This window comes from Onychostoma macrolepis, chromosome 12, assembly GCF_012432095.1.
Source record: "Onychostoma macrolepis isolate SWU-2019 chromosome 12, ASM1243209v1, whole genome shotgun sequence".
Taxonomy (NCBI): Eukaryota; Metazoa; Chordata; class Actinopteri; order Cypriniformes; family Cyprinidae; genus Onychostoma; species Onychostoma macrolepis.
The window spans coordinates 11,098,935-11,126,837 of NC_081166.1; the positions used below are offsets into that span (position 1 = coordinate 11,098,935).

Here is a 27,903-nt window from a genome sequence, read left to right on the forward strand (position 1 = left end):
TTATTTGAAAGAGATTTTTTTGTAATAATATAAAAATCACTTTTGATCAGTTTAATGCATCCTTGCTGAAAAAACTTACTGACCTCAAACTTTGGAAATGGTAATGTGCAGTTGTCAGCATTCCCACATGGAAAACCTAAAGAAATTTCAGAAAAAGACACAGAAATTAATACAATCTAAAAAGTTATGGAAATTCCCTTGGGGAACATGCATTTTTGCAGTCGTTATATCCATTAAAATATTTATTTTGCTGAAAGTCGCATGGTTACGTCTGATTCATAAGTAAACCTTTTTGATAAAGATTATTTTCAGTGAAATGGTTGAAACTGTACACAAGAAAAAGTAATTGAAATAATTTGGTCAAAATTGTTTTATTTTCTGTTTGCCTTTTTTCTTATAGCGTGTGATGAATGGAAGGTCCTTCCCAAACCAAACTTGCACAGAGACGTGAATCGCTTTGGACATACAGCAGTAACCAGTAACGGGTGAGAAATCTAAATGAACACACGCACTCTCACAAAATGTTGTTTTATACTTAAGTCTTCATCTTCTCCTTCTAGGTCCATGTATGTGTTTGGGGGTTTCTCCAGTGTCCTTCTGAATGACGTACTAATCTACAGGCCACCCAGCTGTGAGGCCTTCCTGGGGCAGGAGCGCTGCGAAGCCGCAGGTCCTGGTGTGCGCTGCGTTTGGAAAGGGGGCCGCTGCATGTCCTGGGAGCACAGCTTCTCTAACAGTGTTACACCTGCTCCTTTCTGCCCTGCCAAAGCTGGTAGGTATCTGGAAGAGGCTTAGAGACTCCCCTGCCACCCTCAGCTAAAACATTTTCCACTGTGCCCAAGCCAAGAAATCAGCCCTTCTTGTGTGTGCTGATCTAAGCCCTCGGGTTTGTCTGCTACATTGTGCACTGACTGTGTTAATGAGAGAGTAATGGAGGGGGCACAAGCTGTCTGAAGCAGACACAGAGGAGAGTTTCCCACAGCCCTCCTTTGCTCTGCAGGACTGACAGTCTGTTTGATCTTTTGCCACCTGTTAGAACACAACCAATCACACAGAACCAGCCAAAATTTAGTCTTTGAGAGTGAGTGTGTGGACCTCCAGCCAGTGCAATATTTGGCTTCATTTCGTTTGATTTGAAATTCAAACCTGAGGTCTGGAGAGGTGCATGCTGGGATAATCCCTGGCAGCGCTGGCCTTGTTTATGGTGTGTGAGTGTTTCTGTGTTTTCTGCATCGCTGTTTGGCGCTGTTAAATCTCAAGTGCCACAGCAATTAAAAAAAAAAAAAAAGTACCTGCAGTCTGAATTAAATGGTATGAAATAAAAAAGACTAGGTACTCTGAAATAATACCAGAACACATACAACATGATTATTGTAGCCAATAACAAATTACTCTTATGATCCAGTCAATTTGATTAGGCTTGATTTGAATCATTCACTGAATAAAGTAAAAATTATATAAGGACTGTTTTGTTATATTCAGTGTGGTGAAACTAAAATCAGTGTCATTACTGAATTGTGTAGTATGTTTGTATTAAGTGTTTGGTTGTTTTAGTTTTATTTGTAAATAAGTAAATACATTTTGAAATATTAATAGAAAACAAACTAAATATATACATATACATACGTACGTGTGTGTGTGTGTATATATATATATGTATGTGTATATATGTATGTATGTGTGTGTGTATATGTGTGTGTGTGTGTGTATATATATATATATGCGTGTGTATATATGAATGTATGTATGTGTATATATTATTTATTTATTACAGGTGCATCTCATTAATTTATAATGTCGTGGAAAAGTTCATTTATTTCAGTAATTCAACTCAAATTGTGAAACTCGTGTATTAAATAAATTCAATGCACACAGACTGAAGTAGTTTAAGTCTTTGGTTCTTTTAATTGTGATGACTTTGGCTCACATTTAACAAAAACCCACCAATTCACTATCTCAACAAATTAGAATATGGTGACATGCCAATCAGCTAATCAACTCAAAACACCTGCAAAGGTTTCCTGAGCCTTCAAAATGGTCTTTCAGTTTGGTTCACTAGGCTACACAATCATGGGGAAGACTGCTGATCTGACAGTTGTCCAGAAGACAATCATTGACACCCTTCACAAGGAGGGTAAGCCACAAACATTCATTGCCAAAGAAGCTGGCTGTTCACAGAGTGCTGTATCCAAGCATGTTAACAGAAAGTTGAGTGGAAGGAAAACGTGTGGAAGAAAAAGATGCACAACCAACAGAGAGAACCACAGCCTCATGAGGATTTTTTTTTTTTTTTAGCCTTATGAGGATTGTCAAGCAAAATCGATTCAAGAATTTGGGTGAACTTCACAAGGAATGGACTGAGGCTGGGGTCAAGGCATCAAGAGCCACCACACACAGACGGGTCAAGGAATTTGGCTACAGTTGTCGTATTCCTCTTGTTAAGCCACTGCTGAACCACAGACAACGTCAGAGGCGTCTTACCTGGGCTGAGGAGAAAAAGAACTGGACTGTTGCCCAGTGGTCCAAAGTCCTCTTTTCAGATGATTTGCGTTTCATTTGGAAACCAAGGTCCTAGAGTCTGGAGGAAGGGTGGAGAAGCTCATAGCCCAGGTTACTTGAAGTCCACTGTTAAGTTTCCACAGTCTGTGATGATTTGGGGTGCTATGTCATCTGCTGGTGTTTTTTGAAAACCAAAGTCACTGCACACCATTTACCAAGAAATGCTTCCTTCTGCTGACCAGCTTTTTAAAGATGCTGATTTCATTTTCCAGCAGGATTTGGCACCTGCCCACACTGCCAAAAGCACCAAAAGTTGGTTAAAAGACCATGGTGTTGGTGTGCTTGACTGGCCAGCAAACTCACCAGACCTGAACCCCATAGAGAATCTATGGGGTATTGTCAAGAGGAAAATGAGAAACAAGAGACCAAAAAATGCAGATGAGCTGAAGGCCACTGTCAAAGAAACCTGGGCTTCCATACCACCTCAGCAGTGCCACAAACTGATCACCTCCATGCCATGCCGAATTGGGGCAGTAATTAAAGCAAAAGGAGCTCCTACCAAGTATTGAGTACATATACAGTAAATGAACATACTTTCCAGAAGGCCAACAATTCACTAAAAATGTTTTTTTTTTTAATTGGTCTTATGAAGTATTCTAAATTGTTGAGATTGTGAATTGGTGGGTTTTGGTTAAATGTGAGCCAAAATCATCACAATTAAAAGAACCAAAGACTTAAACTACTTCAGTCTGTGTGCATTGAATTTATTTGATACACGAGTTTCACAATTTGAGTTGAATTACTGAAATAAATGAACTTTTCCACAACATTCTAATTTATTGAGATGCACCTGTCTGTGTATATAGATAGAGAGATACAGTGAGGCCAATTCCTTTATTTTTGCTGTAGACTGAAAACATTTGGGTTTGACATGAAAAGATGAATATGAGACGAGAGATCAGCATTTCAGCTTTTATTTCCAGGTATTCATATCTGGATCTGACACACAACTTAGAAGATGTCACCTTTTGTTTGAACCCACCCATTTTTCATGTGAGCAAAAGTATCGGAACAGATTGCATCTTTCTGTAAATTGTCAGAATATTTCTGAAGACTTCTGAGTTAATTTTGCTGCTGCCGTCATGTTACATCATTAATGAAGATTATTGAGCCTGTCCCAGAAGAAGTGATGAAATCCTAAGCCATTACATTACCTGTGTAATAATGTGTACTATAATGTACACCTGTTTACACTGTATTTCAGATGAGCTTGTATGTTTGGGATCATGAGCAGATCCTTTCTTTCTCCAAACTTTAGCCTTTCCATCACTTTGGTCCATAAAATCAGTCCATAAAACCTTTTCCCAGAATTTTTGAGGCTCGTCTCCTATTCTTCTCGCTAATGAGTGGTTTGCATCTTCTGGTGTAGCCTCTGTACTTTTGTTCATGAAGTCTTCTGTGAACAGTAGATTGTGATACCTTCACTCTTGCCCACTGGAGGTTGTTGCTGATGTCACTAACAGTTGTTTTAGGGTCTTTCTTTACAGCTGTCACAATGTTTCTGTCATCAACTGCTGATGTTTTCCTTGATCTACCCGTTTGAGGTGTGTTACTTAGTACACCAGTGGTTTCTTTCTACCTCAGGAGATTCCAAATGGTTCAACTTGCTATTGCCAGTGTTTGTGCAATGGTTTGATTGAGTTTTCATCTTCTCTCAGCATCACAATTGCTCGTTTTTCACCCATAGACACCTATCTGGTTTTCATGTTGGTTACACATCTAACTAACTATAAATGCAGTCTGCATGGATCTGAAACTGAGTGCATACATTCAGTGCTATTTATTGTTTGAATAATCAATTAATAGGACACACCAGGGCAACAAAACACACCTGTCAGTCACATGTTCCAATACTTTTGATAACATGAAAAATGGGTGGGTTCAAACAAAAGGTGATATCTTGTAAGTTGTGTATCAGATCCAGATGCAAATACCTGTAAATAAAAGCTGAAATGTTAATCTCTAATCTCATATTTTGATGTCAAACCCAAATGTTTTCAGTCTACAGCAAAAATAAAGGAATTGGCCTCACTGTTCCAATACTTTTGGAGGGCACTGTGTATAGAGAGATAGAGATAGAGATAGAGATAGATACACATACACACACACATATACAGAGAGATAGGGACGGAGGGATGGATGGATGGGGTTAGCAAGGACACAATAAATTGATCAAAAGTTACCGTAAAGACTACTGTTACAAAACCATTCTATTTCCAAGGAATACTGTTCTTTTGAACTTTCTATCCATCACAGATTACTTTTTAAAAAAAATAAATAATAAAATCAACAATTGATAATGGAAATGTCTATAAACACACACACATATATTGCACGTTATTACAATTCTGGTGAATGCACTTATTTAACTACACCTTGTGTAATGATCCTTTTAGTAGGAGAATATTCAAAGTTCGTTTCTGATGCCATAATTCATAGACTGATTCAAACAGATAGGTTTGCTGTATATTAAGTAGCTGTGCAATACATTTTGCTGTGTTGTGTGTTAAAGAGAGCTTTTTAAGACTAAGGAAGGGGAAAAAAATGTAGTGAAGTAAAGTTATGGAGACACTTGTTATTATTGAATAAAGGATTGTCAAAAGAAAGAGACATAGAACAGAGGCTTTGATTCTCTGCATAAGTCACACTGTTTGAAGTCTTGCGATTAAAAGTAAATGGGGAATAGAAATGTGTTTGAAGTGCTAAATGTTTCTCTTCTACTTTGGTTAAATGTCTGATATGAGAGTTGGCTGTGGAAGAGCTTAGATGTCTCTCTAGATTAATGTATGTCTCACAACTGTTGGATATTAATACTTAGGACTGCCATTTTTCTTTGGACTAGACTTTTTTTTTTGCTCTTCATCTCTGCCATCTCTGCTCTCCCTCTGCTCTAGCCACGGTGGATGAGAGATGTTACCGCTTCTCAGACTGCACCAGCTGTACCGCCAACACTAATGGATGTCAGTGGTGTGACAGCAAGAAATGCATCTCAGCTCTCAGTAACTGCACTGCTGTAAGTTGGCCTTTTGAGGGCACCGGTGTTACACGACACTGAATGCACTAGTGTTCCTGTGTTTGTTGATATCATTTTTTTTTTTTTTTTTCTTTTTCTTTACTAGACTGTGAAGAATTTCACCAAATGTCCAATCAGAAATGAGCAGATTTGCAGTAAGATGGCCAACTGCAAGAGCTGCTCCCTCAACCTCAGCTGCCAATGGGATCCTCAACAACAGGAATGCCACACCCTTCCTGGTAAGAACGGCAGAGGATGATAAGATTATATTTTATTTTGTGAACAGAGATATTTATGGCCATAAATGGGCTTGTCAAAAAATTTTCACACATTAACAGAATGAACTTTAATCTGTTGCTTCTGGCCAAAATTCCAGTCCATATTCCATAATAACACTTCCTCCAACTATTACTGTCATAGAAACTATTCCTATAACATGCTGCTAAATTATTGATGTGATTAAAAAAAATATGTAGCACACGTATATTTGGTAAAATAGTGCATTTGAATTAGTTCGAATACACTCTGAATGCATCCGCCATCTTAAATTAATTTTAATTAAGTGAGCTTGCCACAGTGCATTCTGGGTTTGTATAATAGCCAAAAGAAGTTATCTTGCATTTTGCAACAGCCTTTGTGATGGGAGTGTGCCTATGATACTTTAAAATGTAGTCTAGACAGAAAGGTGACTAGTTTTTTGGAACGGAGCCCGTGTTCGGCAGATTTAAACAGACACCCCCTCTTTTTTCTCCACTATCTCTGATTTGTAAATTACCTAAAGAGCTTATTTAATTTGTGTTGTACATGAATTTGTGGGTGTCTGTGCTCTTTGTAAATTTTGACCTAAGAAACCTGGGATTCACGACACCTTTTGTCTTCTTTAAATTGTAAATTTGCTAAATGATTCAGTCTGATTGTGCTTGGCATTTTCCACTGTGGAAATTTCTTTAACCGGCCACTTTGCTTAAATTAGCTATTGGCCCTTTTAGAGCTTCACTTGGGTTCTGAAGAGTAATTTTCATTATGTTAAGAGCTCTCCTGCTGTCTGAGATCAAACGAGAAATGGGAAAAAATATGAGGCTTGAGATAAAAGCTCCTAATTCCTCTACATCTCATGACCTCTCTGTAGCCCAGCTATGTGGAGACAGCTGGAGCAATGTTGGTGAAGCCTGTCTGCAGATCAACTCCAGCAGAGAGAGCTATGACAATGCTCAGCACTACTGCAAGAACCTGGAGGGAAACATCGCCTCCCTTACCACAGCCAAGCAGGTGGACTTTGTGTTGGAAGAACTGCAGAAGTACCAGCAGAAGGGGAAGGTTTGTGTCTGCTCCTATTTGCACTTCCAGTAAGAAGTATTTTCCACATTTTAGAATAGTAGTAATGCCATTACAACTTCCACAAATTGTATAATTACAGTCATGGCCAAATATATCGGCACCCTTCGTAAATATGATCAAAGAAGGCTGTGAAAATTAATCTGCATTATTAATCCTTTTGATCTGTTATTTAAAAATCACAAAAATCTAACCTTTCATTGGATAATAAGAATTTAAAATGGGGGGAAATATCATTATGAAATAAATGTTTTTCTCAAATACACGTTGGACACAATTATTGGTACCCCTAGAAATTCTTATGAGTAAAATATCTCTGAAGTATATTCCCATTCATAGTCACAATTTTTAGCACTCCAGTGCGATTATGAACATGAATTTATCCAGCCATGGCTTCCTGTTTCACAGAAATATAAATAGGAGGGAAAACAAAGCCCAAATTCCCTTAATCATCCATCACAATATATTTCAATTTCAGCAGGCAACTATTTTTACAGCTACATGAGAGTGAACTGGGCCAAAATACAAAAAGTAAGTTAAACATTCAATGTGATGGATATATTATTGAAGATGTATGTATCGTGTAATTGCCAAATTGTTATTTTAAAATATATACATCCTGTAAATGATGTAAGTTAAGTTATGGTGACATTACAGTACCTTTACAGTACTTTACATACAGTACATTTAAAGTAAGATGTGAATATTTTCTAGAAATAAAAATTCCAGAAACTAATTTTGAACTTTGTTTCATTATTCTTTCTAACCAAGTTCTTAGAAATTCCAGCCACTATCAATCACAACAGTGTATATTACAGATGATTAAGCATATAAATCGTCAGTTTGTTTTACACACATGCACACAGACATTATTTCATACATGACACGGTCCTGAGATGCAAGAAATCTTTAGACACGTAACACAAACCATAATCCATAACAAAAGACAATACTTTATTTAACCTTTTCTGATAAGAAGGGTGTGCTGCAAACTCGAGCATTTTTGACGATCGTTTCTGTCCAGGCAGCTCATTCTATCTTGTTTAACCACAACTATCGTCGTTTTTTTTGTCTCCAATTTCCAATTGGAGCCTGTCCTATGTCAATTCTGGCACCCAACATCACAACAAGATATTTTAAGCTCCTTATTTAGTCGAATCTGTGCTAGTTTGGATTGGCCGCCTTCAGTTTTCTCTTTGTTTTGCCTCCAGTTAACGCTGTGACGTCGGCACAAAAAGGGTCTATTAATTGCGATTAATTGATTTGACAGCACTAATTTTAATAGATTTTTATTTCAAATATTTTAGTTCTATGATGGCAAAGCAGAATTTTCAGCAGCCATTAGTCAAGTTTTTGTGTCACGTGATCATTCAGAAATCATTCTAATATGCTGATTTGGTGCTCAGGAAACATTTCTTATTGTTTAAAACAATTTTGCTATTATTTTGATATTTGTTCTTCATAATTCTTTGAATAGAAAGTACAAAAGAACAGCATGTAATTACAGTAGAAATCATTTTGTAACATTATGAATGTCTTACTGTCACTTTTGATCAATTTTAAAACATCCTTGCTAGATAAAAATATTAATTCCTTAGAAAAATTGAATGGCAGTTTATACTCGCATTCTAATAATAATGATTGACGCACACTGTGCAAAATTTGTTTAGTTCCTAAGTTTGTTGGTGTGACTCAATGCGTTTATCCTGCAGAAACTGTCCCCATGGGTTGGCCTGAGGAAGATCAACGTGTCATATTGGGGTTGGGAGGACATGTCTCCATTCACTAACACCTCTCTGCAGTGGTTGCCTGGTGAGCCCAATGACTCAGGCTTCTGTGCTTACCTGGAGAGAGCTCAGGTCTCTGGCCTCAGGGCAAATCCCTGCACCGCCAACACAGACGGACTCATCTGTGAGAAACCAGTCGGTGAGTCTCTGTTTCCTTTTTATTCTTAGTGAAAGCTTGGAAATAAGCCAATGAGATGCATACACATTCCCTTTTCAGTAACCTCATACATATTTCCTCCCTTGCAGTGAGCCCGAACCAGAACGCCCGCCCGTGTAAGACACCTTGCTCTCTGCGCACCTCTTGTGAGAACTGCACCAGCCAGGCCATGGAGTGCATGTGGTGTGGAAGCACCAAACGCTGCGTGGACTCTAATGCCTACGTCATCTCCTTTCCCTACGGCCAGTGTCTGGAGTGGCAGACAGGAGACTGCATGTGTGAGTGTCCTCATTTACATATAGTGGCCATTACTGCTTATAATCTGCCCCAGAGAAAATCTGTAGTCTTTTTTTTTTTTTTTCATTTTCAGCACTGATTTTGAGGGGGAAAAGGAACTGAATGTGTAACACAGTAAAATGTGTTAAAGGAGCAACGAGTATCTTACTATTATTGGTAGAAATATTTATTAAAAATGAACACATTGAAGTGAGAATGTATAGAACTTGGTAACTTTATACCATTCAGTTCAAGTTTTGCCATCACATAAATAAATGTCATTTAAAATGTATTCAAATAGAAAACTATTTTAAATGGTAATAGCATTTCAGAGTTTTTACTATATTTTTGAGTAAATTAATCCACCCTTGGTGACCACAAGAGACTTCTTTCAAAAACGTTAAAGTCTTACTGACCCCAAACGTTTGAAGTTTTTGTAGTGTGTGTATATGTACAATTTTTAATAAGGATTAATTGGTATTTTTCTTTATCTGACTACTTTTGGACTCTGAAATGATTGTACATATAGTGTTGAGACATTTTGTTTGTTAAAATGAAACCTGAATTACAAGACCTGTTTTCTCCAGGAACCCCCTAGCCTTATTTCTTGGAAGGGCTTCCTTTTTCAGTGATGAGAAAGTTGCTCTTCGGAGCCTTTCAGAGAAAGATACAACCAATCAGTGCCTGTCAGCATCCTGGGTTGTGTGGGTTCTTCATCTCTATCAGATCTGTTGTTTCATCCCATTAGCTGAACTGCTTGGCCTCTGATCCGCCTGTAATGTGCAATTAGTGTTTCAATTTGTCTGCCTAAGCGTTCGCTCTTCCCTCTTGGCCGTTCAAGAATGGATTCTTATGGCACACGTCGGCAGGCTAAGTGATAAAAACTTTAAGGAAACTACATAATTTGGCATAAACGTTCTTCAGGGAATATTAAAAAGAGGTCTTGACATCCCTCAAATACCTTAATGTTCCTGATTTTTTTCACTTTGCATTCACATTTACATTCGGTGTGTTTGAAATGCAACTTGTTTGCTGACTATTTATTTGCTACACAGCTGTGTTATGCCATCTTTGTCCTTCAGATTGAAGGCTTTAAGTGCTAATGATGTCTTATTTCACCCTATCAGACAGTGAGGTAAGCGTACGGGGGGACACGGACACTCTCTGACTGTAGTCTGTTTTTATGACAGGCCTAGACTTACTGATAGAACTTCCATTATGCTCAGTCTGATGGAAAATGAATTAAAAGCTCTCTGCCAGAAGGAGGTGGTACGATTCTGCAAATCTGTCTGGCTCAGGAAACCTTTTTGTCACCAGAATGTATCTCTCTGTCCGAGTGATGGTTACTTAACGTTTCAACTGCTCCGCCATAATCCTCGGCCTGTGTCAGTGCCATTTTAAAGATCTATTTCTGCTTCATGTTTTTTTCCTCGTGTTTTTCTTCTTTTTCTCTTCAGGGTGCTTTGTCTCTGTCAGAGCATGCATGGATGAGTTTGACTCACACTTGTGTAGGTTTGCGTTTTTAGGTGGCAGTGATTTGCACTGGGATGTGGGGAGCTTGTGTGTGTCGACCCCAATATTGTAACAGTCTGATAAATTCGATCTTAAATCTGGCGGCTGCTGCCGCTGCTTGGGTGAGCTGAAGGTCATTTGTTTACAGTCGGGTTGTACCGTGTCCTTGTCGCTTTACCGGAGATCAACAATTTGACTTGTTCCTCATCCTCGTCTCTCTCCACAGTTGCCTGTTGGCATGGCCACATTAGTTATCATAAATAACTGTTTTGGGTGCTAATGAACATGAAATGGCATTAGCAACTCATTTTAATTTCACATATTTATGAGTAAAATTTATGTATTTAACGAGCAGGAAAAAAGCAGAATGGGAGTTATGGTTTAAAGGGATAGTTCACCCAAAAATGAAAACGTTTTTCAAACCTTTTTGACAGTCTTCTGTGCAACATAAAAATATATTTACATATATTAAAAATATATAAAAACTGTTTGTAGAAGAAAAAGGTCCCAATCAGACCGCAGACAGTCTGCAGTCAGCACTGCCTTTTTTTTTTTTATTATATATATATTTTTTTTTTGGTGACTTTTAAAAAAAGAGCAGTGTGCTGCGGATTTTTATGTTGCTAGGCAATCACCAAATCAGCTGTCCTATCAGTCTAATCAAAGGATTATAGCGTGAGCGCTCTAAAATCTTTGTTTTTTGCTGTTAAGTAAACTGTCATATTAGTAAAAACCTTAAATACAGCTCTGGGTAAGCCGCGACAAAAGTTTCTCCTCCATCATTGCAGTCTCCGGACTTTCTTAGCCACGGTAAAATTTCGTCACTGCAGTGGAAGGCCCGCCTCTCCATTCGTTTGATTGGACAATGGGAGGTGCAGCAGGTGGCTAAAATGCGAGGCTCCTGGGTGCGCAATAGAAAACAATTTAAAAAAGGCGCCTCTCACTGCAAAAAAAATGCATTCTGTCTGATCGGGGCCTGAAGAAAGTCATCTGAATTTTCATTTTCATTTCAATCTTCATTTTTTTCCCCTATCTATCAGTATTGATCAGTGAGTCATACACAAGAAGACCAGAAAGGTGGCTACATGGGGTCAGTTTTGATTTTGGAAGGTTTTTTTTTTTTTTAAACCAGTGATATCTCCTAGCTGATGCGCCATTGCCGTCTTTTAATTTGAGGGGTGCAAATAAATTGATGTCTGTCAAATCATGGACTTTCACTATTTGAATCAACAGGTATATATTTTTATTCTCATCTGTTTTCCACGCCTAACCCTTCTAGACATCTCCTCACCCCTAAACAAATGATTTTTTTTATTGCATGCTGAATCAAATCATATGGTGCTGTTGAGGATCTGTCAAATCCTGCAGCTGAGAATCCATGAACACCTGGCAGCATAATGACTAAGATTGTGCTTTTTCGCTGTTATTGCTGCCATCATGTTGACCCTGAACACACTTTGTGTGTAAAGCTTGCTGTTGTGAGGTCTGAGATCCTAAGAGATGTGATTTGGCTGCCGGGGAGGTGGATCAAACCGAAAGAGGCTGACGCATATGGCTCTGATGTGCTCTTTAGGGAGAGTGAACTTTCTGGTGGTATTTGAGAGCATATTACTCAGTCAGTGGAGTGATATGCCCTGTGAGAGCCTGAAAGCATCATTTTAAGTGTGTCTTTGTTGTTTCTCATTGTTTATTTCTCAGAATCTGCTGGCTTTTTTTCTCTTCGGCTTCTCATCTCTCTCTCTTCTCTGTCATTGCAGCTCAGAACTGCTCTGGTTTGCGTACATGCGGTCTGTGTCTGGAGCAGCCTGACTGTGGCTGGTGTGGGGACCCTAGTAACACTGGCCGAGGGCAGTGCATGGAGGGTTCGTATCGCGGACCCATGAAGAGCTCCTCCAAACACAGCCAAGACATGGTGCTGGAGACGGGGCTCTGCCCAAAAGAGCGGGGCTTTGAGTGGGCCTTCATCCAGTGCCCTGGTGAGAACCACCTACGTTTTGACAATAACATGCACACTTGACCTTTAAGAGCAAATTTGTTCCACCAGGGGTTTTTAAAATGCAGGGCAGAGAACCCCTTGGGACACAAAGGGGTGCAAGGTGATCTGCGAAATACTAATAGAAAATATATATTTTAGGGCTGTAAGAAACTAATAAAATATGTTTAGTGTGACAGTAAATGATAAGTAATAGATTTACTGTTTTTTTTTTTTTTTTTAAGACAGAAATAGTGATCAGAAATAGTGAGATTAATTGTGATCATTTTATTGACAGCTTTAGTTTTTAACAGTAATTTAAAAAACCAAAACAAAATATACATTGTATAAACAAAATATTTTGGTATACGCCACCATTCAAAAGTTTGTAAGTTGTTTTTTTTTTTTTTAAAGAAATGAATACTTCTATTTAGTGAGAGTGATTCAAATTGATATAACTTTTTTTGATTAAAAAATAGATATAACTTTTATTTTAAATAAATGCCAATAGATTTTCTATTCATCAAATAATCCTGGAAAAAAGTATTCTGAAAATATTAAGTACATGAAGCCTTTTAGATAAGCATAAGAAGCTTCTTTAAAAAACATTAAAGAATATTACTGACCCCAAATCTTATATATTTATGTTGTAATTTTAAATTTGAGATTTCCCAAATAACAATTTAATTTGCTTTAGTAAAATGACAATAAACAAACAAAAAAAAAGGTTGTTTTTACACATACTCTTAAAATTTTTACCCAATATAGATGTGTTTTAAACATATGTTGCTGCTTTCATATTTCAGGAAAGGGATCCCTCACTAGGGGATATATATTTGGCATAAAAAATTTCAATATCCTTTAGTTTTCTATTGAGTCATCTCTGACAAAAAATCCAAACTTTCCTTTTATTTCCCAGCATGCCAGTGCAATGGCCACAGCACGTGTATGAACGGCAGCGTGTGCGAGCAGTGTCGTAACCTCACCACCGGCCTTCACTGCGAAACATGCTTGCCCGGATACCATGGAGACCCAACCAATGGCGGAAAGTGCCAAGGTGAGAATATTTGCACCTGCTACTAACTGGGCATTTTGATACACCATTTGGCTTGGTAATGGAGAAAAGAGCACACTGGGAAATGAATGTTGAGGTCAAAGAGGTGGTTGCACTGCCAGAGGTGAGGGGCAAGATCACACATAGACATGCACTCACATTTTTTCTCTTTTGCCCTGGAGATGTCAGTTTACAGCATTGGCCTATGATTCTAGGAGAAACAGGATATGCTGTCACAGACCATTATGCTCACAGCTATGAGACAACACCCCCAACAGGACTTTAACACTAAGAGCTAGCCATCACAAAACATGTGCTAGATTAAACTTTCTAAAAGTGTGGTCCTAAGAGGTCTTGTTTTATTTCCAGCATATTTTTGAATATGAATGGATTTGTCTTTCTCAGTGTTTTTGTGAAATTTTGCCAAAGGCTTCCTTTAGTTTAATGCTTGATGGGTAGTCAGTTCTGAAACTGCACCCTGCAAACATTAGACACTATCATATTTCCTGTATTCTTGAGAAATATGATATTCATATTCCTTCGTAAAAGCAGACCAGCTTACAAAAGGCGTTCATATGCACATCAGCATAGACCTTTGATATACGACCTATGGGATTCTGGGAGCATTGAATAGAATTGGTCCTATACATGCTGTCATGTATGTTTAGCACGGCGGACAAAAGTCTGTCAGAACCCAATGATCTGCAGCGATGTTAGTGCAGCGTGATAAGTGTGTAGAATTAAAGCTTATTTTAGAAATAATTATAGTAAGTCCACTGCTCAAAAAAGATGGATATGGTTTTCAGTACAGATAAAAGCCTGTGGCACTTAAAGCTAGTGTTTTTGTCAGTGGCAAAAGTCATTTTATCATTTAATCATTTTATAGTGCTAAATTCATATGTTTTAGTTTCTACTTGGCCAGGTACAGTGGGTACGGAAAGTATTCAGACCCCCTTAAATTTTTCACTCTTTGTTATATTGCAGCCATTTGCTAAAATCATTTAAGTTCATTTTTTTTCCCCCTCATTAACGTACACACAGCACCCCATATTGAAAGAAAAACACAGAATTGTTGACATTTTTGCAGATTTATTAAAAAAGAAAAGCTGAAATATCACATGGTCCTAAGTATTCAGACCCTTTGCTCAGTATTTAGTAGAAGCACCCTTTTGATCTAATACAGCCATGAGTCTTTTTGGGAAAGATGCAACAAGTTTTTCACACCTGGATTTGGGGATCCTCTGCCATTCCTCCTTGCAGATCCTCTCCAGTTCTGTCAGGTTGGATGGTAAACGTTGGTGGACAGCCATTTGTATGTCTCTCCAGAGATGCTCAATTGGGTTTAAGTCAGGGCTCTGGCTGGGCCATTCAAGAGCAGTCTCGCAGTTGTTGTGAAGCCACTCATTATTTTAGCTGTGTGCTTAGGGTCATTGTCTTGTTGGAAGGTAAACCTTCGGCCCAGTCTGAGGTCCTGAGCACTCTGGAGAAGGTTTTCGTCCAGGATATCCCTGTACTTGGCCGCATTCATCTTTCCCTCGATTGCAATCAGTTGTCCTGTCCCTGCAGCTGAAAACACCCCACAGCATGATGCTGCCACCACCATGCTTCACTGTTGGGACTGTATTGGACAGGTGATGAGCAGTGCCTGGTTTTCTCCACACATACCGCTTAGAATTAAGGCCAAAAAGTTCTATCTTGGTCTCATCAGACCAGAGAATCTTATTTTTCACCATCTTGGAGTCCTCCATGCGGGCTTTCATGTGTCTTGCACTGAGGAGAGGCTTCCGTCGGGCCACTCTGCCATAAAGCCCCGACTGGTGGAGGGCTGCAGTGATGGTTGACTTTCTACAACTTTCTCCCATCTCCCGACTGCATCTCTGGAGCTCAGCCACAGTGATCTTTGGGTTCTTCTTTACCTCTCTCACCAAGGCTCTTCTCCCCCGATAGCTCAGTTTGGCCGGACGGCCAGCTCTAGGAAGGGTTCTGGTCGTCCCAAACGTCTTCCATTTAAGGATTATGGAGGCCACTGTGCTCTTAGGAACCTTAAGTGCAGCAGAAATTTTTTTTGTAACCTTGGCCAGATCTGTGCCTTGCCACAATTCTGTCTCTGAGCTCTTCAGGCAGTTCCTTTTGACCTCATGATTCTCATTTGCTCTGACATGCACTGTGAGCTGTAAGGTCTTATATAGACAGGTGTGTGGCTTTCCCAATCAAGTCCAATCAGTATAATCAAACACAGCTGGACTCAAATGAAGGTGTAGAACCATCTCAAGGATGATCAGAAGAAATGGACAGCATCTGAGTTAAATATATGAGTGTCACAGCAAAGGGTCTGAATACTTAGGACCATGTGATATTTCAGTTTTTCTTTTTTAACAAATCTGCAAAAATGTCAACAATTCTGTGTTTTTCTGTCAATATGGGGTGCTGTGTGTACATTGAGGAAAAAAAAAATAACTTAAATGATTTTAGCAAATGGCTGCAATATAACAAAGAGTGAAAAATTTAAGGGGGTCTGAATACTTTCCGTACCCACTGTATATGTGTTTTATGTTTTTAGTGTACATAGAATGAAGAAAATTTACATTTGTTTGTTCGTTGACCCCTGTGGTTAAGGTTTGTAATTTAATTATCTTGATTTTCATCATTGATGTTGCCTGGGGCCAATAACGTGATGTGTTCATTTCGTGTAATGCAGCCAAACTCACTTCTCTGTGAACAAATCTGAGAACAGAGAGGGACCACCTACGAGCTGATCTCACTGTTTTTGTCAGCTTGTTTGACCATCTTTGAGTCAATTAAATCATTTGTATTTGTTTTTATTTGTTATCTTTAATATTTTATGGTGTCACAGAAGTTTCCCAGAATTGCTCTGTTATAGCAGTAGATACAAAGACCACATTCATTATTGAAATCAAACTATTTTCTTTAAATTGCAGTGCGTTTCATAATTAAATTAAATTTAAGCTGCAAAGCTGTATTTGTAAGATCAGTCTCGTACTTTTCTGTGTTTGTTTTCACACAATGTTTTTGTCTCTTTCCTTCCACCTACTGTTAATCTTTATATCTTCTATTATTTCTCATCCTCTCATTTTTGTCTGGTTCCCTCTCACTTTTTCTTTTTCAGCTTGTAAATGTAATGGCCATGCCAACGTGTGCCAGGTGCTGACGGGCAAATGCTTTTGCACCACCAAGGGTATCAAAGGCGACCAATGCCAGCTGTAAGTACCTATGCTGCATGCAATCATTTACTTGTGTAAATAAATACATGCTAAGACTTTTATTTTTAAAATATATATAATAAATGCTTATTTAAGAAATACATTAATATACTTGTTCAGTAATTAATTAATTATTTTTTATTTTTTCTTAACCCCAAGTGAGGTTGTCCCTGGATCTTTCCCAAGTATAGTTAATACTTCCACACCCCTTTAATCATTAAGTCCCCTGCATTCCATTTAGCTTTACTCTATGTCCTCACAATTTTGGCTAAAGCTGATCTGCAGATGCAGCATATTTTGTCACACTTTAATAGCACTAATGGAGGTGGAAGTGAGGTGTGGGAGTGTGCTGGCATGGGTTTGTGACTATTAGAGAGACCAATCCTCTTTGAGAATAATGAAACTCAAGTGTTTCACTCACTGCATTGTTATATGTGCATGCAGAAATTCTATAGAGTTGGGTTGACCAGTCATGCTTATTTAGGAGACGTGGGTGTGAACTGAATTTCCCACTCAGATGCTTCAGTCACAGAAACAGAAGCTAGTGTGCAGCTTGAAATCCAGGCTGCTGCGTTGCATTCAGAGCTACAGCAGAGGATGGTGGCGCCTTTTGTTGTGCTCTTTTTAGAGCAGATGCTTTGTTATAGGCTGACGTGTAACTCTGGGATATGAAGAGGTGCACAGCTCATGGAAGGTCTTACTTGATGTTTTAACAGTGTTTTATGGCAGGAAACAGGAAGCTGTGTCCTTTGTCCCTACAGGTCTCTTTTTACATTGTATTTTTTGGCACCACAGCACATTTTCATCATAAACATAGCGACAGCTGTACACCGTACGGTAATGACTCAGGAGGAGAAAGAAAGCATTGTGCGCTTCATTTTTTTTCCTGTGCTTTACTGGTTCCATTGTTAGTACTGTAACAATTGCATTCGGTTCTGTTTTATTTGCATTAATGTTTCTTGCACAATGTTTCTTCAATACAAAAATACTCTGGCAGTATATTATGCCCTACAACATCACAATTAATTCTACTATGCAAAAACATATGTGATGTGTCCAATATAGTTCAATTCCCAAATGATTGACTCTTGTGAATTTGTTCTTTTTAATGAATCAAAAGCATAGTGACAAGTATATTCCAATTACAGAAAAGGGTAGATTACTTTAATGAGTTCAGTCTTATTAGTGAATCAGAAACATGGAGGATCACCAGTGTATTTGGATTCCTGAACAATTGAGTGTTACGAGCGAGTAGTTCTCTTTAGTGAATCAAAATAGTTTGACCAGTTTAGTCCAATTTCTGAATAAGCAACTCTTATGAGTCGGTTCTTTTTAGGGAATCAAACTCGCACAACTCTGTTGCTTGATTTATGAATAAATGACGGTTATGAGCACCAAACAAATGAAGTGATCACTGATCAAATTAACTATGCATTTCATCAATATCAAGAAAACATCCTTTAGCCCAGGATTCTGCTGTGTCTGGTATCTAAGGGTTTGGTGTGTGTGTGTGTGTGCATGCGTGCGCATACTGGTAGATGCTTGTTTTTAATTGTGTGTAACCCAATCAGGCCAAGCCAGGTCCATTGATGATGTATTCAAGCATGTCTTCATCACAAGGACAAATGAGTGCACAGGCTGCAGTCGAGACGGCGGTTACCGCTTCCTGTTTATTCCTCTCCTTCTCACTCTGTTCTCTCTCTCCTTCATTACTCAGAGCGGACAGATGCCATTACCCATCCTACATAACGAGGTCCGTAATGAAGCACCGGGACCATTTTTGTCACGCACAAATACTATCACACTCAAAATGGTTGATTAAAGACCTGATGTGCTACAGTGATCGCTCGCCGACCCCCTTTTAGTGCGCTGACATTGTGAAAGAGCAATTCAAAGTTTCCTTTCACAGTCCTGATCGGGACTTCAGAGCATCGCGTCATTCTCCTTTGCTATCAGACGACAGCTCAACGAGAGATATTTGAAAAGATACACATGATTAAGGAAAGAAAATTGATGCAATTTGAAGCAAAAGCATGCTTGATCACTGTAGAGTCCATCATCATCATGATGGAGTGTCATGCAGTGTGTTGTGTGTGTTGCGGCTCTCCAGGTGTGACCCAAATGGGGATCAAATTAAGGCACTACAGAGAGAGAGTGCATTAAAGCATGCACAGCATGTAGGTGCGCTCTCACTGGAGATTAAATTAAGATACTGAGAGTAAGAGTGCATTATGTTTCACCGCCCTCACGGAGTACATTGTATGTGGGCATGAACGTTGGAAACCTCTCCTTCTGATTTGCAGTGTATGGGTGAGAGAGAATAGTCATTTCTGAAATGTCATCCAGATTAAAGGCTAGGGGACTGATATGCAGAGGTTTTAAAATGCCTGTGGTGCAGTTTGTCCTGTGTCCTCTGTACCGTGGTAAAAGTGTACTCTACCTTGTCCTCTCATATTTATCACCAACTCTCAGAAAAAAAAAATAAAAATGAATGCTTCAGCTTCTTATGATAAAGGTGGATCCCTGCAAGCTAAGGGCAAAGATATTTAGAGTATGAGATGGAGGTCTGTGTATATTTGACTGTGAGAATGGTGCAGTTTAGTATGTTGTTTTTTTTTTTCTTTGTTTTACTATCACATGGCTGGATGTCAATCCAGAGTCCCAATTCAGTTTAATCCATAAATCAAAATTGCTCCCAGAAAAATAAACAGCTAAATAAGCAGGTCATAAATATGAAATCCCATTTCAGCCCCAAAAATTATAAAAAATGCTTTGATAAATAAAATGATAAATTGAAAAGTAAAATAAAATGATAATATAAAATGTCATAATTATGACACAAAAGTCAAAAATATGGCATACTAAGTCATACTAATTATGCGATTTAAAAAAAAATTGAATTAATTTAAAAACATCTGCCAGAGACAAAAGCTGGCAAAAAATGGGGCTTTTCATAATTAAGAAATAAAAAGTTGCTATTTTGAGATGCTAAGTCTTAATTGTAGGATAGAAATTCATTAACAAAACGTTAACTTAATTGACATTTTGTCATAATTATGGGTTTTATGTGGTAATTATAACTTATAATGTGCTTAATTATCATAATTATGATAAAAAAGCACAAGAGTCTTACCAAAATGGGCTAAGAGTTGCAGAATTTGTTTGTGAATTGGATTGATTGTTTTTGCAAGTAACTTGTGAGGACAACGCAATAGAAAACCTTTTTTTTTATTATTATTTCATGCATATTTTATTGCATCGCATTCAATACAAACCCTAAAGCCACATTTGTCTAGACTGCACAATTGTAATGCATTTGCATACTTACATAAAGTATTTGTCTGGCCGTAATGCATGTGAACTGGGAGCATTGTGTTAGATTAGCTCCAAAGTAACTAGTCCGGAGCCCAGCATTCTGCATTAACTATAACATCGCTTCATTTACTTGTTAAAAGTGGCTTTAATGATTAATTGCATTTGCACTTCAGATACGCTTACAGGACAATGGCGTGAATCAAAAGTGAATTCCCTCTGTAGAAACTAAGTGGCGGGATTGCTGTGAGGAGAGGGAGTGAGCGAGTTGTGCTCTCAAATGAATGCAGACTCTAATTGGACCGTCAGTTCCTGGCTCAGAAGAGCAACAGGATGTGTAATCTGCTTAGGCTGGTGGAGAGCTGGGCCGACAGCGCAGTGTTAATTGTTTAGTGTGTTTGAGATTGAGGTAGAGGAAGCTTTGGGCTGTCTTCTGGCGCTCTCTAATGAAGCTGAGGAAATAAAGGACCCCGACAACAGAGTGGAATTACATAATCTGCCTTAGTATGGAAAGGGACAAAGATACCGCAGGCACCACACAAATTGAAACATTTTGTGATGCAAATACGTAAAGCCCTTTTCTGTTAATTTACTACTATTATTTTTCTATTTAGTTTAAAAAGAAATGTTAAAAAATGGTTATAACTTATGTATAAATGGTAGCAGTATATGGTACAAATGCTAAGTACTGGCTACTTTACTTCAATATCATAGGTTTGATGTATAAAAGTGGCAGTAGGTTTGTTTTTGTTTTTTTCTATATGTCGCCATGTAACGTAGGTAGCCACAGATCTTTCGTTCTGGTTTGTGACATACATCATGTTGTGAGTACGACAGATTAGTGAAAAAAAATAATATAGGGCAGGGACTTGGATGTGATTTGCATATGAATATGAGGTCCTGCATATATCACCGGAGAGAGTCTGGTTATGACATTTTGATTTATGGTCAAAAATTGTATTAAAAAATGAAACGTGCATGGATGAATTGTTCACAATGAGATCTATAAATATAAATGGTGTAAATTTTTATAAAGTTATTCAGCATATGCAAAAGAACATGTTTACAAAATAAGCTACCTGATTGGTTGTCTAGTTGGTTATTAGGAAAAAAAAAAAACGAATGTTCATATGTATGTGTACATAGACATGCCACAAACCCCCCCCACACACACAAAATCTAGATAGCAAAACTTCTCGATTCTTATTTTATTTCTTTACTTAATTTTTTTTTAAATTGTGTAACAAATTTTTGTTTTCTTGTTTGTCCATTTATTTATTTTTAGTGTTTAATAATTGACATTTGCATGTTCAGATTCATGCATCATATATTGCATTGCCTCATTACTTTATGTACTTCATCTAAATTGTTTTTTTTCCCCCTCTATGCAGTTGTGATTCAGAAAACCGTTACCTTGGCAACCCCCTCCGAGGAACCTGTTACTGTGAGTATGCTCTATTTGAGCTCTGACCTTAACGTAATCCTGTTGTGCCTTGAAAATTCATCTGACTCTGCAGACACTTTCAAACTCAGAGGCTGTCTGCCATTTAATGAAATTAGACTCAGGGGGCTTAAGATGCTGGGAAACCTGGACGAAATTGCCATGGGCTGATGCACATCCACACAGCAAGATAAAAGCGGTGGATGAGACATTCTGATTTGGCAGAAATCAAAAAGTAGAGAGAGATCTCTTGAGCATCTCAGAAGGTCTGCAGCAAACCATGTTGAAGTCTGATTGTGTGTGCAGTGCTCAAATGCACCGCACTAGGGGGCAGTCTTGTTGTATATCAGAAACAGCGTATTCTCTGGGTATACATCTGTGTTCTTCTTTCCCTTTTTTTGCAATTACTATCAGCAGTCATCATGGAGTCTGAAAAGGCTAAATGCAGTCAGTAGCATTTAGGACATCAAATTTCACTCCGTTTGCAAATCCTGCCAGCATTATCCCCGTTTTCATCAATCAGGATTAAATAAAGCCTTCAATTTATCAATCAATTTCCATCCACTCCTCTCCCTCTGCGTCTGTTAGATGAAGCGCATGTGCTCGCAGGCTTCTGGCTCAATTGCCATTTAGAAGAAGTGTATCACCCGCCCTTATTTTTTCTAATAGTGTCCTCTAGGGGGAAGTGTTGCTGGAGAGTGGGCCACAGGCGACAATATAAGACTGGTGAAAGTGTCCAGCCCTGTCAGAGTGAGTAAGCGAATGATTCGAACTAATTAAAGACACAAGAGCAGAAGTTTGGTGGACGTGGATCCAGTAGGCAGTGTGAGCTTTCTCACACAAGCAAGGTTAAGCTTGTGCATTTCCGGAAGCAGCACTAGCACAAGCGCGTGCTCAGCACAAGCTCAGTGTGTTCTGTGTTACTTGACTCGCCATCAAAGGAGACTGATCCTGTAAAAACTGACTTCTGACCCAGAAAGACCTATTGGTCATGCTTAATTTTCTCACATTGGTTTACACTCGCATTCTGCCTGCTAACCAGCCCTCCATGTATTTGCAGTGGGCAGCGTCTTTAATGACCTCAATGGGGTTCATTGCTATGGTTTCTGTTGTGTTGTAATGTTGAAATGGAAATTTAATGTTTCCATTTTAGCATAACAGTGTTCTACCTTAGTTGATTCAGTAGATTCAGATTCATTTATCTACTCTAGGACACTTAATCCCATGCACAAGAGAGAAGCTAGTCATTCTTGCTGTCAGAAGCAACCACAAGCCATTTTTGTATGTTGTTTGTGACCATTTATAGACATTTCAAAACACAACTTTTAAGGGACCCTAGACTTAAAGTTTTAAGAGAAATATAAAAGCAAAAACAAGGTCTATATACACTACCATTGTCAATGGTTTGAGGCCATATTTTATAAAAAAAAGAAAGAAATGAGTATTATTCAGCAAGCATTCAATTGATCAAAACTGGTGTAAAAATATTCTTAATGTTTGTAAAAGATCCCTGTAAAAAATTTCTGTATTAAGAAATTTAATATATCATAAGAAATGTTTCTTGAATTATATCAGATTTTAACATTTTGCTTTACATTTTAATTGTTACAATATTTTTGTTTTTACTGTATTTTATTTATCAAATAAATGCGGCTTTGGTAAGGATAAGAAACTTCTTTTACCAAAAAATGAAACTTCTGTCATTTAGCTACCCTTGCTTTTTTCTTTCTTCTGAATTTCTTTTTTTCTGTTGAATATAAAAGGATATTTTAAGATAATCAGTGGTAACCAAAACTGTTTGGTTCTTCAAATGATCTTCGTTTAATTTCTACTGAAGAAAGTCAGTTATACAGGTTTGGAACAACATGAGGGTCAGTAAATGATGACAGAAGTTTCATTTTTGCTCAGACTATCCCTGTAGAAGTGTTTAAGAGAATGAATTCCAGATTGTAGCAAGTCAGACAGGAGAATGATCACGTAATTGGTGCACATAGTCTATGATTACTTGTGTATGGTCTTACACAATAGTTGAGAACATGACCGAGAGCATGAAACTTTTTGAACCATGCAGGATGACAAGCTTCTTTCTTGGCCTTAAATGTTATATTCCAAGTTTTTTATATTCCCATTTAATAACTTGCAACTTTATGGCTGACATTCCTCTCAGAACAGCTGTCTGACTTATGAAACTCACTGACATTCACTTTAGAATCACCATTCTGTTTCATCTTTGAAAAAATCCTGCATATATCACCTTAATGCTTCGAGAGCAAGCTGGGGGACGGTTCAAGTTTTGTCACCTATAGATAGTTGCAGCTGAAACTAATTTTAAAAACTGACAGCGTTCCTCCTGGAAGGATGATTTAACGTAAAAAAGGACTGATGCTCACAGTAGTTGATTTGCAGATCAGCACTACTCGGTGTCTGAAAGTTACATGATCTTTCAAGCAAAAATATAGGAAATGTGTGAAACTGTTGCTTCCATGTCTCATCTGAATTGATTAAAACCTTATAAAGACATCTTTCGAGTTGATGGGGAGTGAAAGAGATGTTTACAATGCCATATTGTGATTCACACAAACAGCTGTTCTCTGAGAGATGCCTGTGGCAGCATTCAGTCATTTAACAGCCCAGGAGTTAAGAAAACAATCCAGACATTTCTTTGTCTTTGAAACAATGCTTTAAGAGACCTCGAGAAAGAATAAACTTACTGCACCTTAGGATCGTCCTGGTCGAAAATTGGGAATTTATTGTTTGGTCTTAAACTTTTAAACCTTTAGGTTTCTAGTTCTGGTAAAGGATAACAAGTTCTTTTATGTAACTAAGAAGCGTAGATTTCAAATACTTGTAGACGTCTTAAAAACAATTGAGCTTAATCAGAGTGCATGCTTATTAAAGCAATGACACACTTAGAAAGGAGGTATTAATTTAGTGCAATTAAAGTGACTGATGATTCATGTAGCTCTTCAAAGTAGCCCTCTTATTGTAAGAGTGAATGCGCACCGCTCTTTCGTGATGTTCTTTAAATGGAAACTTTCAACCATTAACATGACAGAGAATTGCACGGTGTGGTTCATGATGATGTGAAATGTGGTGATTAACAATAGGGTTTTGATCTGAACAGATAACTTGCTGATTGATTACCAGTTCACCTTCAGTCTGCTTCAAGAAGATGACCAGCACTACACTGCCATTAACTTCATGGCCACTCCTGAACAGGTCAGTCACACAGTCTACTTTTCTGAGAACAGAAGCAGCTGAATGGTTTGATCAGATTGTGATTATCGTAGAGAAGTCTTCTGATTATCAATTAGATGATATACATTTCATAAATGGCATAGTTCATTCTAAAAATGAAAATTCTGTCATTGTCTTTCAAAAACCGTGTAAAAGCCAGTTACTTTGCAGGCATCAACTTTCTTTTCTCCTTCCACTTTGTAGACCAGCAAGAACTTGGACATGTCCATCAATGCATCAAACAATTTCAATCTGAACATTACTTGGTCAGTTGGGTCAACAGGTACTGACTACTCTTTTCCTCTGTTGAATATTTACTTTTGTTTTGTTGTATAAATGTTATTGCTTTTGAAGTAGTAAACTAATATGTTTGCTGAGCTTTTTTTGCATTCATGCATTCAACAGCAGGTTGCCACGCACTCAAAAAAACAGGAGACACATTTCAATACGCAACTTTTAAGAGGTTTTACAATCTAAAGCACCACTGTTAAAAATATAATAATAATTTATTTTTAAAGTAATCTAATACTTTTATTCTGCAAAAATGCATTAAATTGATCAAATAACAGTAAAGACATTTTTACCATTCCAAACAAATTCTATTTCAAATAATTGCTGTTATTTTGAACTTAATATTCATCAGAGAATCCTGAAGAGAAAAAAAAAAAAAAGCACTTTTTTTTTTTTTTTACCATCACAGGAGAAAAAGCATTTTAATATAACAAAATAAAACTGTTAAAATTGTAATAATATCTGATGGTATTACTGTTTTTACCAGATTTTTTTTTTAATCAAAAAATGCAACAAAAAAAAGAAAGAAAACTTTATGGTTAGTAAGTTTTGAATGCTGGTGTAAACAAGTCAACCTTACTAATCAGTTAGGTGTGCCTAGTTGACTATCGTGATGTGTTCTCATGTTAGCATAATATCATAATGGGTCTGACACAGAGATGCTAATGCATTCCTTGTTTGACCGCAGTGTGTTCCTGGGTGTGTTGGGTGTTTTACAATAGACAGACACTCAAGGACGTCGCCATTATCCTCCATTGTTTATTTCTGTAATCACCTTTTCGTCCAAATAGTCACTAGCCAATTTTTTTAATGTGACTTTGACATTCCCGCTCGTCTTTAACAGGTTCACTCCTCTCCTTCTCGACCTCCCAGCTCCCCTCAATTAATATTTGGAGTGGTGTCTTTCTGTTTAAAAACACTCTCCCCTGAGAAGGGCTTCTAACAATAGTCTAGCGTGCGGCTCTGAATTCTGGGGCTGCTGCGTCTTCAGGAGCACTGAACGATTTCAATTAAGATAAACATTGCCACGTAGTGGCATTTGGGTTGTCATTTTGAGGGCTTTGTTTCGTAGTGCTGGTTTGGAATGACGATTGGTGGAACTTAAGTGTTTCACTAGAGGACTTCAGGAAAGTTTAAAAAGTCTTGATAAAATAGGACAAAGGCTGCTTTTCTTTTCAGCTCCTGCAAGTCATTTTTTTGTTAAATTATGGTTTTATATGTTTCTCATGTTTAAAATAGATAATGAAATTGTCACACTGAGAGGGTGATTTAAAACTAATTTTCTCCATGAATAAAAAACATCAACAAACAGCTAAACCGGTGTATGCAGTCAGCCTTGTTGATTACTGGTGCAATTCACTGGATTTGCATTGCTCTCAGTTGCCCTTATTTAATAGCTCAGAAAGCATTAAGTGGTTGTCACACTACATTTTAAGCTAGCATCATTTTTTTTCAGACCCCACACTAAATATAGGCAAAGATTTTATGTTTTTGCTCAGGGTTTTGAATAAGTATATGTATGCAGAACCTCCAACATGCAGAGGTCAGTCTGTGACCCTTTGTGGTCAATGCTTTAATTAAGAAAGTATGAGGTGTATCAAATGCCATTTGTGAATGTCTCCTTTATATCTGAATTAATCGATCGCATTCATTACTGTTTACAGCTGGGACCATCTCTGGGGAAGAGATCCCCATCGTGTCCAAGACCAACATCAAAGAGTACAGAGACAGTTTCTCTTGTGAGAAATTCAGTTTTCACAGCAATCCCAACATAACCTTCTATGTATACGTCAGCAACTTCTCATGGCCAATCAAAATACAGGTGAGGACACATTTTGACTGGTTTGGCTTCTACTTGAATTCTACTTGAAATGGAAAAACAAATGTTTCTAAAATGATCTGAAGCTCCTTGATATGGAAATCAATTATTCAGTTATGCACTGGGATAAGTTTGCATCTTATGGTCCATAAAATTGAATCAGCTCTTAAGTGGCAATGTGTTATGTTGCCAGATGCCTAGACGACGGACATAAAATGACATCGCTGGAGTAATGTGCAGACCGATGCTATATATCATGGAAAAACATTTATGTTGAATCTCCACTGGGTTACATTAGTCTTATTATGAAGGATGTTTGCAGTCTTTATTGCCTGCAATCAAACAGAAGGAGAGATATACATGCGATTGCACAGGTAGTTTGGTTTTAGAAGGAAGAAAAATATCTTGTCAAGATGAAACTTCTGGCCTCTATTTATCTGGATCCATTTAAAACCTATAGTTATTCAGATTGATTGTTCTTTAGAATGGCGACTATACACTACCATTTTAAAAGTTTGGGGTCAGTAAGTTTATTTTTAAAATAATTTAATGCTTTTATTTCGCAAGAATGCATTAAATTGATCAAAAGTGACAGAAAAGGTATTTATAATGGTTTCCTTTTCAGGTAAATGCTATTCTTTTCACTTTCTATTTTTCAAAGAACGAAAAAAATCAAGAATTCTACAGATGATTATAAATGTATATTTAGCCTGGATAATAATTGCATACATTTTTAGAATGATTTATAAAGGATCATATGATGCTGAATAGTGGAGCAATGAAAATTCAGCATTGCCATCACAGGAATTGATTGCATTTTAAAATATATTAAAATTAGTGCAGTCAATCGATTAAAAAATTTAATCGCGTTAATCACAGTCATGGACTGTGATTAATCATGATTAATCGCAAATTTA

At 37.7% G+C, this 27,903-nt stretch overlaps 1 protein-coding gene across 1 annotated transcript in view; it reads left to right on the forward strand.

Annotated features, from left to right (window-relative positions):
• atrnl1b (attractin-like 1b) overlaps window positions 1-27,903 on the forward strand; it is a 102,813-nt gene that overhangs the window by 22,373 nt on the left and 52,537 nt on the right. Inside the window, 15 exon segments of the mRNA XM_058793282.1 lie at window positions 401-485; window positions 561-772; window positions 5,454-5,572; window positions 5,679-5,811; window positions 6,702-6,889; window positions 8,620-8,833; window positions 8,941-9,129; window positions 12,397-12,615; window positions 13,531-13,668; window positions 16,793-16,886; window positions 18,604-18,639; window positions 21,590-21,642; window positions 24,764-24,858; window positions 25,081-25,159; window positions 26,832-26,989. Of these exon segments, the coding sequence (XP_058649265.1) occupies window positions 401-485; window positions 561-772; window positions 5,454-5,572; window positions 5,679-5,811; window positions 6,702-6,889; window positions 8,620-8,833; window positions 8,941-9,129; window positions 12,397-12,615; window positions 13,531-13,668; window positions 16,793-16,886; window positions 18,604-18,639; window positions 21,590-21,642; window positions 24,764-24,858; window positions 25,081-25,159; window positions 26,832-26,989 (2,012 nt within the window).